This window comes from Protopterus annectens, chromosome 5.part1, assembly GCF_019279795.1.
Source record: "Protopterus annectens isolate FY-2018-M chromosome 5.part1, PAN1.0, whole genome shotgun sequence".
In the NCBI taxonomy this organism is placed as follows: Eukaryota; Metazoa; Chordata; order Ceratodontiformes; family Protopteridae; genus Protopterus; species Protopterus annectens.
Genome location: NC_056736.1, coordinates 393,979,415 through 393,995,405, shown reverse-complemented (window position 1 = coordinate 393,995,405; position 15,991 = coordinate 393,979,415). Strand labels below are relative to the sequence as shown.

At 39.3% G+C, this 15,991-nt stretch overlaps 1 protein-coding gene across 3 annotated transcripts in view; it reads right to left on the bottom strand.

Annotated features, from left to right (window-relative positions):
• REPS2 (RALBP1 associated Eps domain containing 2) overlaps positions 1 to 15,991 on the bottom strand; it is a 2,057,440-nt gene that overhangs the window by 123,806 nt on the left and 1,917,643 nt on the right. For all 3 annotated transcript variants that reach the window (XM_044073054.1, XM_044073053.1, XM_044073052.1), the window contains one exon: positions 4,233 to 4,313. In XM_044073054.1, coding sequence (XP_043928989.1) covers positions 4,233 to 4,313 — 81 coding nt within the window. The remainder of the gene's footprint in view (positions 1 to 4,232; positions 4,314 to 15,991) is intronic.

Below are 15,991 nucleotides of genomic sequence, written 5' to 3'. Positions count from 1 at the left end.
TTGAAAGCAGACTGCCAACATGTTTTATGACTGTATTTTACTCAGAACATGTTGGGACAAACTGAATTATTTTTTACAGATTGTGTTCAATGACACATTTCAGCTAACTAAATTATTGATTTTAACTTTGCTATACCAAAATGCGCTCCTAGACAAAAATACTCACTTTTACAGACCTTATTAACTATTGCCTGCTAGATAATCACCAAGAATTAGAGAAGTGAGACTTCTCCTACATTTAAAGAATTCAAGAACATAGTATTAATGGTTTCGTAAATGGAAATGGCTACTGTCAAGATGACAGCTCTAAGAATCACATCATACTACAATGTTTGATTAAAAGTAGTGGAAATAAACAAAAAATAGCTTTGGCAAATCAAGCTTGATGCCTATAAATATCCAGGGTTGAATGATGCTTGTTCGATCAAATGTATCCTAAAACTGAAAAGTTTGGGAAGATAACTTATCCAATAAAGCAAACATCTGTGTAACTTTTTAATCGTATTCGAATACGAACTCAATCAGCTTATATTTATAATATATATTATAATTTAATCATACAACTTAGCTCCATAATGTTCTATATATGTTATCCTTACACCTCGTGAGCTTGTAGTACGTCGGTGGTTTTGTATACTTTTGCATGCTTGTGGCTTGTTATTCCTGAGGGACAGTTACATGTCCTTCTTTTAAATTATGTGTTGGGGCCATAAATCTATTTAATGATTTTGATCGATTAGTTACTTATTATGTATTTTTTATTTTTCTCCTTGTATTAACTTCAATGCAAATTAATTGAAAATTTATTTGAGTGAATGGGCTTTGTATGAATATTTCATTACGCCCGCTATATGCTTCTATAGATATGGACAGTGGTTTGGGTCCTTTTTTTTTTTACCAACCCCACTGTCTCAACTGAAGCCTCCATCCAATATTACCCAGTCCATTGCAGTTATTTAGAGACATCATTAGTATTAGTGTTGTCGTTTTCTGTCAGTGGATGTATTTACCACCACTATCTTTAGTTGTTAGTGTCAGCTCATTCTGTTTACGGATACATGGTGCAACTGTTTTAGTGTGAAGAGTAGTGCCGGGATTGTTGTTGATGTTTGTGAAGTCAGCTGCCAATACAGCATGCCTACTCAGTTACGAGCGGGCTGTATAGGGTGGAGTTTCGTGAAAACAGACCCGCGAATACGTTAACTGATGGAGGTTTGGATTGAATGCTTTTTACCTTCTGGCCCTAGCTGCCTTACGAAATTCCTTAAGAAATTTCTTTCAAAAAGAAGTTATATCAAGGTAATTGCATTTATTCAGTCTTGAATAGGACTGATGGGGTCAAGTCTAAGATGTAGATTTATTAAAATGCATTTCAACATGTTTAATATAATGACATCGCAACCTTTTATGTGTTCTGTCCTTTTGAAATGTCACTAGGCACCACATTTCTTCCATCTGTGCCCAATACATTTTTAGATGTATCCAATTAAGGGATTTATGCTACTAGTGCCTGATACATTTTTGACGATTTTAATCAAAGTATTCATCCATGCTTGATATATTTAACCAAGATTTTAAATGCCTATTTTAATAAGGCCATTTTTTAAATATATGCAAGTGTGATTTAGTTGCCCCGCCCACTTACTGCTGTTAGGTATGCAATGAATGTTTGTAAGGGGCGGCTACGTGTTAATTATTGTGTTGACTACTGTGAGTTTAGTACATTGTCATAGGTGTTTTTGAAACATGTGACTTTATTTTGTATTCTTTTAAATGGAATAGTTTTAGTTAACTTTTTATTAGTCTGAAGAAGTTCAGCCAGAGAGTTGAACGAAAGTGTACAGTGGATTAAAAGCAACTAACATATCGTTTGTGGTCTAGCCGTGGCTTTCTTGACAGGTTTATTTTCTAAAAGCAGTGGAAATATTGGAGAAAATAGACTATAACACATTATGACCTAAGACTGTTATATGAAGATTGCAAAGCAACTTACATGGTTAGACACCTATGTAAATAGTTTTATTTTGTTGGTTTATTGTTATTAAGTTTTCTGAATGAATTTATCGTAATGCATGTTGCTAATTCATATTATAATCTGTTGTATTCATTTTAAAATTCAATAAAAATACTTGAGAAAAAAATAAGAATGGAATTAAGAAACTCTAGGTTTATGTGTAATGTCCTCACAAATGATTACTGTCTCACATTTCACAAAGCTGCATGACTTCCAAATATTCAAAGGAGTGTGATACTAACTTCCACATGTATATTCAAAATGTACAAGAAAATGCACAACTCCACCATAGCTATAAGACTTATTTTCGAAATCTACAGCAGGACATGTCAGCCTCATCTACTTCCCTCTTATCTCTTTATTGTCCCACACTATCTCAAAATCACTTGCTGTTTGTAGGCCTATACTTTGATTGGCACAGTATAGTTGCTTTAAAACCCACATTTATTAGTAGCATCAATATGTAGATTTAAGGCAGCCATCAAGTAATGTGCTGCCTCAAAAGTAGCCTAAACAAGTAGTATCTACAAGACATCACTGGAAGCCCTAGACAAATCCCTTATGAAATTACAGTTAAAATGCACGTCTGTCTTTCCAGAAGCATGATGCCTTATCTGCTGCATGGGGATGTGAAGTTGCACTCTATATAAAGTACTACTGTTTTAACTTGTTTTCTGGTTGCATCTTATACTAGTATGTTTATGTATACATTATTTTGTACTGGTTGTACCAGATTAATTTTCTGTACAACTCTGTATTATGCTCAGCTTATTTCATGGTTTGAATCCATTCCCTTTTATTAATCAGGAAAGGTGCTGAAGACTTTCTGAGCAATAAATAACATCAATATCGTATTACAGGATGAAAAATAACTTTGTGATAAGGTTAACAACATTGGAAGGTGAATTTTTTCTTAGAAGAATTCAAGCAGCAAATGCATAATGTCTGCACCATCATGTAACACCTCAGTTCACTTAACCATGCATTTCTAATAGCCAAACTGGAGCAAACAGAAAATAAAAATAGTACATTTGCCAATAAATAAAGCATAAGTAACATAAAGATGTAATGTACTCCCACAACAGATTTAATATATCTTTTTAATCATTTGTTCTTTCAACTATACCTCTCAACTGTCTGGAATTTTACAAAATGTCCAACTTTTGGCTTCACATTTTTTTTAAGTGCTCCTCATAAAATGTGTGGTATTATGGCAAGTCATTGAGGATTAAGGACATAAAATAACAGCTGACATTTGAGTTTCAGACTTCATAGTCTTCAGAAAATGTGTATTAATGTAAATGTTGTTATTATAGTAACTTTTTAAGTTTACAAGAGCAATATTTAAAATATGTCCCTCATTTTGGGCTAATTTCCACCACTGTTTTGATCTTTGTCCAGAATTGTTGCACTAAGAGGTTAAAGGCATGCTTACAACCACATGGTGAACAGCAACTACTCATTAATAAATACTACTACCTAAAACTAGATAACACCTTTTCAGTTCCACAACAGAGTCATCTGATCTGCTTGGGTGCTACAGAGTTTCCAGTATCACTTCTACTTTTAATTTCAGTAGATAGGTCACACATACATATACACATATACACACACACTCTCACTCACTAAAATGTAAATAGGTCACCAAATCAAAGACAATATGATTGGTTAGAGCATGTCATCAAAAAATTATTAAACTATTGCTGTGGAGGTAAATTTTACACTTTTCCCCAAAGTTGCAGAGACCTCAAATCTAACTGTAAAAGTTAGGGAGTAAAGGTGAGTGCATTTTTCTGCTTGGGTGGAATGAAGAGTTTGCACCTCACCAAACACACACACACACACACACACACACACACACACACACTAATACTGCCGATTCTGTTCTAATCAAGTGCATTTTTTGATTACTGTAGTCCAAGCAGAAATGCCATGTATAATGTTTCATTCAATAAATCAACCCAGAATCACTAAAATAAAGACCAGGGGAAGTATATTACTGGGAAAATAAAAGTGATGATGATCATATACAAATTAGATAAGCAAAGGAATTACAGACTGTATTGCAATGCACCAAAATAATACTAATAAACAGCACACAACCATAGGATCCTCTAAAATATAGGTGCATTCACTAAAAAAATGGAAAGTAACAGTAAAATTATATAAATCTTTTGAGAAAAATCCCTGCAGAGTTTCATTTAAAAACACATCTTACTTTTGTCACTGGGCTGTTTTCCTCTTTATGGATGACCTTGTTCTGTAAGGAATGTATTTCTGGCTTTGACATTTGTCCACTCTGCAACAAAAAGAGTTAAATAAGTAAATACTCTTGATAACAGTTTTGTCTATGTCCAGATAAACGAAAAGTCACAAATAAGTAAAAATAGGGCACAAGCAGAGCAAGGGACCACAATGTTATGCAGGAATCGTTCTTTCTTCATAAAATTTAAGCTGCTGAAGCACGATTAAAGCCGTTTATTGAACAAATTAAAATCACAGTCAGATAAGCGCTTTCGTCTCTGCTAATTCAGAGACTTCTTCAGATAACAGATAATGACCTGCTTAAATTTAAAAAACACAGCTTATGTCATGAGTACAACACCCCTAATTAATGATAAAACACACCCACCAGCACACTTACTTCATTACAAACCTTTAACAGCTTCATATAACTATAAATGTAAAATGTTAAAAAATAAAATATTATAATAAATTTAAATTTAAAAATAGTATAACATATATCATAAAGCCAAGGATAATAAATATTCAAAATAAATAGCATACAGTATATAGCATAAATTTACAATTGGTGGGTGTGTCAAAGGGTTCAGCATGTGGGGGTTATACGCAAATGTGGTAATGCTCCAATGGGAAAACAAATTTCTACTAAATTCACCTTATTTCTCATTTTGCAAATGTTATGTGCGGTTTTTGGATGATGTTTTTATTTTTTGGACAGGGCCTACTGAAATGATTCCTGAATTTTTAGATCATGTGAATGACTTGACAAGTTTTTTGAGGTTTACCCACTCTATTGGCTTTGATGAGATCTCACATTTGAATATTAGACTGATGAAAGATAGGGAACAGAAAATATTCAAACCAGAAATTTTTAGGAAATCCATTTTCTCGAACAGCTACGTACACTAAGAAAGCTCCCCACCCCTACAAACAAAAAAGAGCTGTGGTCAAAGGGCAGTTTGTAAGGGCTGCATGTATGGTCAAATATTTTAACAGTTTTTTGGACGAATGTGACAGGTTAAAAGATATGTTTATTGGTAGGGGTTATCCATTTAATCTTGTGAATGAGGTTATGTTACAAGTAATCAATAAGCATGAAAGGGGGTATTTTCTGCCTATCCTGAATCAAAAAACAGGAGACTGTATTGAAGGTATTGTCTTGAACAGTAATGTTGAAAATACACAATATTTTGTGGTAGTTCCGGTATTGTGTAGAGTCTAAAGTACAGCGTAATTTTAATACTGCATTTGTGACTACATTTAATAGTTAGGAACATAGCTGATATATTGTCTAAGAACTGGTTGGTAATTGTGAATAACAAGGATAGTACAGTTGTGTACACTTACCATAAATGTAGATGTTTGAGTGTATTCACTGTTGCAGTCATTACATTTGGGGTAATCTGCTGGCAGGTTGCCCTCAATCAGCCTGAATTCCAAAGTCTTGGGCCCTGCGTTGGTTGCTGTCTCCTCTTCCATGACGTCAGGTCGTCAGAGGTATAAAACATGCAGCAGACGCCATTTTCTTTAGTTTTTCTTGCCCCAGATGTCAGGTGCCTCCAAAAAGGTAGCAAAATATATATATATATATATATATATATATATATATATATATATATATATATGTGTGTATATATACATGCATCAATATAAACTTTACCTTCATTTACAAGCAAATACACCACATAGGTTGTAGAAGATAGAGAAGGAAAGATAAACTCCACAATGAAAGAGGGATGGCGGGAGGGTAACCTGGACTGCAACAGTGAATACACTCGAACATCTACATTTATAGTAAGTGTACACAACTGTACTATGTTCTTCGTGTTTCACTGTTGCAGTCATTACATTTGAGTAGAATCCCAAAGCTATGGTTGGGAGGCTGGAGCTAAACAGCATTAGGTGCGGCTATAAGGTCCTGCAGAACTGCAGTGGCAAAGCCTGCCCTGGACTTAGAGTAGAGAGTCAAATGATAATGCTTTTTAAAGGTGTGCACAGAACTCCAAGTAGCAGCCTCTAGAATGTCTTTGGTTGGTACTCCTCTGAGAAAGGCTGCTGAAGTAGCTGCAGCTCTGGTGGAATGAGACCTAATGCCCTTGGGCACAGGTTTACCATGGTGTAAGTAGCAGAAACAAATGCAGTGGCTTATCCACTTTGAAATAGTCTGCTTTGAAATAGCCTTTCCTTCTGATCCTGCAGCATATGTCACTAGTAATTGCTCAGTTTTTCTTAGAACTTTAGTCCTGCTCAAGTAGAATCTTAGCTGTCTGTGTAAGTCCAAGAAATGCAGAATTCTCTCCCCCTTGTTCTGCGGATTTGGATAAAAGTTTGGTAGATGAATAGTTTGGTTAAGAGCCGCACTGGAAACCACCTTAGGCATAAATGTAGGATTTGTTCTCAGAGAAACCCTGTCTGGGTAAAATATGATAAAAGGCTCCACAGTCATGAGGGCCTGTAGCTCTGAAACTCTTCTTGCTGAAGTAATTGCTAGTAGCAGAGCTGTTTTCCATGATAAGAACTTTATATCAGCGGTAGGAGCTGGTTCAAATGGAGGCAGGGTGAGCTTTTCCAACACATAATTGAGGTCCCATGCAGGTATTGGTGATCTTCTAGGAGGCCTTAAAATTTTGGCTCCTCTAAGATACTGCTTTAGTAAAGGATGAGAAAAGATTGGTGGCTCTGTATTGTAATGAGCTGAAATAGCAGAGGCATGGATTTTAATTGATGAGAAAGATAGGCCTTTGTCAAGCATCTCAGTCAAGTATTGTAATATCTGAGGAATATTTGGTTCTGCTGTATAAGTTCCTTGTGCTTGATTCCAAGCACAGAATCTCTTCCATTTATCAGCATAAGATTTTCTAGTACTAGGCCTTCTGGCTTCCAAAATGACATCCATCACAGCTTTATTGAGAGGTGTTATTTGCATAACTACATGATCAGCAATGCTGCCAGGTTCAGTGTCTGGAGTTGATTGTGCAGGATCTGATTGTTTTGCTGGGACAGTAGTTGAGGTCTTTGAGGTAACGTCCAAGCTGGGTATTGAGACAAGTTCCTTAGGATTGGGTACCAGTATTGGCGGGGCCAGTCCGGGGCAATTAGTATCATCTTTGGTTTCTCTTGTCTGACCTTTAGGAGGAACTTGGGAAGAAGAGGCACAGGAGGAAAGGCGTAAACTGATAGGTTTTTCCAACTGAAGGATAGGGCGTCCACTTTCCATGCTCGTCTATGATAAGACCTTGTGCAGAATCTTTTCAACTGATAATTTTGAGGAGAGGCAAATAGATCTATGTCTGGGCTCCCCCATTTCTTTGTTATCATGCTGAAGACTTGTGGATCTAGTTCCAACTCATGAGGATCCATAAGGTTTCTGCTTAAATCATCTGCCAGAGTATTTTGCTTTCCTGGCAGGAATTGAGCTTGAAGATGTATTTGGTAAGTCAAAGCTGTGTCCCACAGTGCCATGGCTAATCTGCAAAGGGGGTATGAGTGTGTGCTCCCCTGCTTGTCTATATACCACATGACCGTGGTGTTGTCCATCTTTATCAGTAGGTGTCCTGGATGAAGCAAGTCCTTGAAGGCTGTTAGGGCATTTTGAACAGCTAGTATCTCTTTCTGGTTGATATGTAAATGCATTTGTTTTGGGGTCCATATGTCCTGAATGCATCTTCCTGCCATATGGGCCCCCCAGGCATAATCTGATGCATCTGTTGTTAAGATTTGGCTGGCAGGGGGTAGAGTGAAGGCCTGTCCCATTTTTGGTAACATGCCTTTGCCCACCATAGAAACTCCTGTTGTAGGCAGGGAATGAGAGGAATCATTGTTTCCAGACTGTGATAATGTTGACTCCATAAACTTTTTAGGTACCATTGAAGTTTCCTCATATGCAGTCTTGCATATGGAATCAGTAGGATGCAGGATGCCATGAAACCCAAAGCCTGCAGAATTTGTCTTGCAGATAACTGGGTTTTTGTTGCCATCAGTTTGAAGTAAGTAGTCAGTTGCTTTTGCTTGTCTGACATGAGGTAAGCCATCTGGGCAGTTGTATTCAAGCTTGCACCCAGGAATGTTATCTTTTGAGAGGGTACCAGTTGTGATTTCTTTTCGTTTATTGTGTACCCTTGGCATGTTAGAAGCTTTTTCACAAATGCCAGGTGTTGAAGAAGAATGTCCTTGTTCTCTGCTTGTATGAGACAGTCGTCCAAGTAAGGATATATTTGTATACTTCTTTGTCTGCAAAATGCAATTACTGGTGCCAGGCACTTTGTAAAGACCCTGGGTGCAGTAGATATGCCAAAGGGCAGTGCAGGGAATTGGTAATGTATTAAGCCAGCCTTGAACCTGAGGTATCTTCTGCACGATTGTCTTATTGGGACATGCAGGTATGCCTCTTTTAGGTCTAATGTCACCAGCCAAGCATTCTTGCCCAGCATGGGCAGAAACTGTTGCAAAGTCAGCATTTTGAATTTTGGAATGTCCAGGTATGTGTTCAAAATCGATAAATCCAGTATTGGCTGCCAGGGCTTGTCCTTTCTGGGTACCAAGAACAGTCTTGAGTAAAAACCTTGTTCTTTTTCCTGTTCTAGTACTGGCTGAATGGCCCCCATATCCATGAGGGACGTAACCTGTTTCTGTGCCTCTGCCCATTGTTTTTTTGGCAGATCTGGCCAACCGTTTGCCATTGGCAGAGTATGGAAATGGAATCTGTATCCCTGTGATACTATGTTTAGCACCCACTTGTCCTGGGTTATTAACTGACAATTTTGAGCAAAAAGTGCTAATTTCCCCCCTAAGGGTGCTGCCAAAAGATAAGTGCTTGGTGTAGGCAGAGGGAAGTCATTGTGACTGTTTTCTGTAGGTTTGTGCTTTATCTCCTCCAGATTTGGAGGTAGAAGCACCCCATGAAGCTCCCCATTGCTTTGACCTGTATGAATCTTGTGCCTGCTGTCTGGAACCCTTAGGGTATCTGGATTTGTCCCTTTGAGCTCTGTCTGACACAGGAAAGGACCATTTTTTTGTAGGCCAGTGTCTACTGAATCTTGGTGGCTGCACTTGTAAGAAGTCTTTTACAGTTTGCATAGACTTAGCTTTGTCTTCCATTTTCTTTAAAACCTCTTCTGCCTTAATACCAAACAGAGTATCATGCTGTAAAGGTGCATCTAGCAATTTAGCTTTAACATGATCAGGCAAATTTTGTTCCTTCAGCCAGGCATGCCTCCTAATCACAGATCCAGTAACTGTGGCCCTGCAGGAGGCCTTTAAGGAATCAAAACCACATTGCAAAGTATGCTTTCCAACCTGTTCAGCTGCATGCAATAATTCCTGCAATTCTTTATTTTATGCACATTCAGAAATCAACATAATTTTCTGTTTCAGCAATCCCATAACATGTTGTTGATACTTGAGCATATGAAATTGACAGTTTAAGGCCCTAACTGCCAAGGTTGCAGATGTATACACCATTTTCCCCATCTGTCCAGTGACCTTGAATCTCTGTCAGAGGGGGTAGGATTTTTTTGCTGTTGAGGCCTTAACTCCCTTTGGACCCTGTGAAATAGTTTCAGGATCAGCAGCAGGGTTTCTAAACAAAAATTTATGAGAGTCAGGGACCCTGTAATATCTGTCAGGCTTGCTGGGAGCCGGAGGTAAGGAGTCAGGGGTCAAGTGTGACTCCGAAAACACATCATCCACAATGTCTAAAACGGGGCATGGCTAAAGGCCTGTGCTGAGGGAGAAGAAGGAAATCCCTGAGCCTCTTTTTTGATTCTGAGAAATCTTGACTCTCCCAATGAAAATGCTCCCTCAAAGTATGCAAGGTTTCTTCAAATGAATAATCCTCAGGAGGTGATGCAGATGGTATAGACTCCTCTGCATCAGAATCCTCATAGGGAGGTATAGATAATTCCTGATCAGAAGAGGAATCAGAAGAAATAGAGACCTGATCTGAAGATTCATAATCAGTGTCTTGCCTAGGCCTCTTATCTGGAGGGGGATGGGAACCCCTGAACAAGGTAATAAGGTCTTCAGCCATTTTGATCATCTGTTTGTAGGCATATAGGCCTGTGCACGTGGCTCATGCGTCATTTTTTTAGTTTTAGAAGTTACTTTTGTCTTTGGCTTTGCAGCTGTTGTCGATTTGATATACAGATGTTGAGGCCTGAATACACCCTCAGAAGCCGGTGCCTGCTCAACAGCTCCGGACCCATCTGAGGGAGAGACATCCATGGGTCCAATACTTTGAGTATCTCGCATGCCGGACTCCACATGGGTGTAGGTAGGGGTCTGCAACTCAAAAGTAGTGGGTATCAGGGGCTGCGAAAGCGTCTCACTGAGTACCGGCGAACCGACGACTGGCTTAAGAGAAGCTTCGTCGTCGGTTTTGGACCTCGACTGTCTCTCTCTGTCCTTTTCTTTGCATTTGTTATGTACTCCGGTAGTCAGATTACTAACCGACGACATTTCTTGGTAGTTAAATCTGTTTCCAAAATACTTTGAGGCAAAAATATACCGACGCTTAATAGTGCGTTGGTTAAATCTAGCACAAAACCGACAGCCAGGCACATTGTGATCAGGGCCTAGGCAAGGAATACAGTATAAATGGAAATCCTTATTACGTATTTGCTTCCCACAGGTAATACAATTATTAATTTTTTTGGATATCGGTATGGAGCAAGAAAAAAGTTTCCCCATTGGGGTACTTAGCTTTAGTGAAGAGTTCGGTTCTGAAACTCAAATTCGAATATTTCAGGAGTCGGCCTGAAGAAAATGGCGTCGGCTGCATGTTTTATACCCCTAACGATCTGACGTCATGGAAGAGGAGACAGCAACCGACACAGGACCCGAGACTTTGGAATTCAGGCCGACTTGATGGCAACCTGACAGCAGATTACCCCAAATGTAATGACTGCAAGAGTGAAACACGAAGAACATTTAAGGGAACTTGTTGGACAGAAACCCTATATTGTTTATAGAAAGGATAAATGTTTGAAGACCATTTTAGAAACTAGTGTGGTATACTGTGCCCTCTGTTCAAAGTGTCCTTGTTTTTATATAGGCACGACAGAAAGAAAATTCAGGAACCATATATACGAACGCCTTAGGGACATAAGGAATAAAAATGTAAACAATGTGCTAGCGAATCATTGCCTTGAATATGTTGACCATGGTTTTAAATTTATTATCATTGAGACCCTTATCCCGCACATAAGAAATGGTCCATGGGCACTTATTTTGGAAAAACACGAGGCTTTATTGCAATTGAGGACTAATGTCACACAGTGGCCAGGGTTAAATAATGCATTCTCATTGTCTTGCTTTCTAAAGCTGAAAGCATTGAAAATATGAATTAATTTTACTAAGTGTTTTTACATGATATTTATGCTAACCCAGCCACTGGGGATGCACAAGCCAGTGCATTTCTTCATGCTGGTCCCAAGCCCGGATAAATGGGGAGGGTTATATCAGGAAGGGCATTGGTGTAAAACCTCTGCCAAATAACATATGCGGACAACAATACAGATTTCCATACTGGATCGGTTGCGGCCCGGGTTAAGAACTGCGCCACCAGTACTGTTAGCCAACAGGGTGCTGGTGGAAATTGGACTACTGTTGGTTGAAGGAGAAGAAGAGGGGGAAGGCATGCCTGAAAGCAGAAAGAGAGGAGGAAGGTTAGGAGTGTAGTAGTGAGGGTAGGAACTTTGAATGTTGGCAGTATGACTGGTATAGGGAGAGAGCAAGCTGATATGATGGAGAGAAGGAAGGTTGATATAGTGTGTGTGCAAGAGACCAGATGGAAGGGGAGTAAGGCCAGGTGTATAGGAGGTGGGTTCAAATTGTTCTATCATGGTGTGAATGGGTGGAGAAATGGGGTAGGGGTTATCCTGAAGAAACAGTATGCCAAGACTGTTTTGGAAGTGAAAAGTGTGTCTGATAGAGTGATGTTTATGAAGCGGGAAACTGATGGTGTAATGATGAATGTTGTTACTACATGTGCTCCGCAAGTTGGGTGAGCGATGGATGAGAAAGAAAAATTTTGGAGTGAATTGGATGAAGTGGTGGTGAGTGTACCTAAGGGTGAGAGAGTGGTGACTGAGCAGATTTCAATGGGCATGTTGGTGAAGGGAACAGAGGGGATGAGGAAGTGATGGGCAGGTATGGTGTTAAGGAGAGGAATGCAGAAGGTCAGATGGTAGTGGATTTTGCGAAAAGGATGGACATGGCTGTGGTGAATACATATTTTAAGAAGAGGGAGGAGCATAAGGTGATGTACAAGAGTGGAGGAAGATGCACACAGGTGGATTATATCCTATGCAGGAGGGCCAGTCTGAAGGAGATTAGAGACTGTAAAGTGGTGACAGGGGAAAGTGTAGTTAGGCAGCATAGAATGGTGGTCTGTAGGATGACGTTGGTGATCAAGAAGAGGAGGACAAGTGTGAGAGCAGTGCCAAGGATCAAATGGTGGAGGCTGAAAAAGGGTGATTGTGAGGTGGAGTTCAGGGAAGAGTTAAAACAGGCACTGGGGGACAATGAAGAGTTACCACATTGCTGGAGACCTGGTGGTGGAATGAGGAAGTACAGGAGAGTATACAGAGGAAGAGGTTGGCGAAGAAGAAGTGGTACTGTCAGAGAGAAGAAAGTAGACAGGAGTATAAGGAGATGAGGAGTATGGCAAAGAGATAGGTGGCTAAGGATCAGGTATATGGAGAGTTCTATGAAAGGGTGGACACTAAAGAGGGAGAAAAGGACCTATACCGACTGGCTAGACAGAGGGACAAAGCTGGGAAAGATGTGCAGCAGGTAAGGGTGATAAAGAATAGAGAGGGAAATGTACTCACAAGCAAGTGTGTTGAGCAGATGGAAAGAGTACTTTGAGGGGCTGATGAATGAAGAGAATGAGAGAGAGAAGGTTGGATGATGTGGGGATAGTGAATCAGAAAGTGAAACAGATTAGCAAGGAGGAAGTACAGACAGCTATGAGGAGGATGAAGAATGGAAAGGCTGTTGGTTCAGATGACATATCAGTGGAAGCATGGAGGTGCTTAGGAGAAATGGCAGTGGAGTTTTTAACCAGATTGTTTAATGAAATCTTGGAAAGTGAGAGGATGCCTGAGGAGTGGAGAAAAAGTGATTTGGTACCTATTTTTAAGAATAAAGGTGATGTGCAGAGCTGTAGTAACTACAGAGGGATAAAACTGATCGTCACAGCTTGAAGTTATGGGAAAGAGTAGTGGAAGCTGGGTTACAAAGGAAAGTGATGATTAGTGATCAGCAGTATGGTTTAATGCCGGGAAAGTGCACTACAGATGTGATGTTTGCTCTGAGAGTGTTGATGGAGGAAATATAGAGAAGGTCAGAAGAAGTTGCACTGTGTCTTTGTGGACTTGGAGAAAGCATATGACAGGGTGCCTAGAGAGGAGTTGTAGTATTGTATGAGGAAGTCAGGAGTGGCAGAGAAGTATGTAAGAGTGGTAGAGGATATGTACGAGGGTAGTGTGACAGTGATGAAATCTGTAGTGGGAGTGACAGATGTGTTTAAGGTGGAGGTGGGATTACATCAAGGATCAGCTCTGAGCCCTTTCTTATTTGCAATGGTGATGGACAGGTTGACAGACGAGATCAGACAGGAGGCCCCATGGACTATGATGTTTGCAGATGACATTGTGATCTGTAGTGAGAGTAGGGACCAGGTTGAGGAGACCCTGGAGAGGTGGAGATATGCTCTAGAGAGGAGAGGAATGAAGGTCAGCAGGACTAAGACAGAATATGTGTGTGAATGAGAGGAAGGATAGAGGAATGGTGAGGATTCAGGGAGTAGAGTTGGCGAAGGTGTAAGTACTTGGGATCAACAGTTCAGAGTAATGGTGAGTGTGGAAGAGATGTGAAGAAGAGAGTACAGGCAGGGTGGAATGGATGGAGAAGAGTGTCAGGAGTGATTTGTGACAGATGGGTACCAATAAGAGTGAAAGGGAAGGTCTGCAAGAGGGTAGTGAGACCAGCTATGTTGTATGGGTTGGAGACGGTGACACTAACAAAAAGGCAGGAGTCAGAGCTGGAAGTGGCAGAGTTAAAGATGTTAAGACTTGCACTGGATGTGGCAAGGATGGACAGGATTAGGAATCAGTATATTAGAGGGTCAGCTCAGGTTGGACGGTTTGCAGACAAAGTCAGAGAGGCGAGATTGCGTTGATTTGGACATGAGCTGAGTAGGGATGCTGGGTATATTGGGAAAAGGATGCTAAGGATGGAGCTGCCAAGTAAGAGGAAGGCCTAAGATAAGGTTTATGGATGTGATGAGAGAGGACATGCAGGTGGTTGGTGTGACAGAGCATTACGCAGAGGACAGGAAGAAATGGAAACAGATGATCCGCTGTGGCGACGCCTAACAGGAACAGCCAAAAGAGAAGAAGACATGATATTTATGCTACATACTGTATACTATTTATTTTAAATATTTATTATCCTTGGCTTTATGATATATATTATACTATTTTTAAATTTTAATTTATTATAACATTTTATATATGTATTTTTTAACGTTTTACATTTATAGTTATACAAAGCTTTTAAAGGTTTGTAATGAATTAAGTGTGCTGGTGGGCATGCTTTATCATTAATAGGGGTGTTGTACTGATGACATAAGCTGTATTTTTTATGTTTAAGCAGGTAATTATCTTTATCTGTTATCTGAAGAAGTCTCTGAATTAGCAGAGATGAAAGCGCTTATCTGGCTGTGATTTTAATTTGTTCAATAAACGGCTTTAATTGTGCTTCAGCAGCTTAAATTTTGTGAAGAAAGAACGATTCCTGCATAACATTGTGGTCCCTTGCTCTGCTTGTGCCCTATTTTACTTAGTTTTGTATCGGTAACAAGTAAATAAATAAAAGCAGCTATAAAATCATTGCTGCCCCAGTTACTGAATTACACCAGACAGCTCTGTTCCAGAGAACATGCTCAGACTTTATTTTATTACATCCCTCACATTTTTTTTACAAACAGGTGTTAACCTTTATTGGTAATCAGCTTGGTGTCTTTTTGTTAGGGTGCATTTCCAAGTACACTTTCTAGAACACCACTGCATAATATGGGACTGCTGAATCCTGGGAGGAAATGTGGACATACTTAAGTACTTACATAGTTCAACTACTGACTGTTATAGAATACCCACACCTTTAAATAATTACAATACTTCCACTAAAGTGGTATCTGAATATCAAAATTTGTGTGTAAAATCATCTATTAACAAGGACTATGTTGGCCCTGTCTACAAAACATGGCATTTATGCATATTGTAGCAATCTCAATCCCGTCTTCCATAACAGAAAAAAAATGAAAACAGAAATTTCTAAATTTTGTTTTAAGACAGAGAAGAAGGAAGTTAATTCGATAATATGCATACCACTGCAGCTCTTCCCTGAAAAGAGGCCATTGCCTAGTGAGACTAACACGTTCAACAAATATAAATGAATATAATCAACAAAACAGAATCCAGTCTACAGTGTGCTACATGAAACAATAAACTACAGCCACGATTAGCCACACAGAATCAGATATTCAAACAACTAGCCAAGTGGGATAAGAAATTATTTGGAAGGTTTTAATACTAAAGTTGTGTGTTGTGAAAAGATAGTCATGTCTGGAGCTAGATTTCCTTTGAAATCAAGGCTCCAGCATGTAATTAGAAAGTTGGAATGACAAGCACATGGGGCGGAGCTGCTTATGACTAGACCAACCGATTA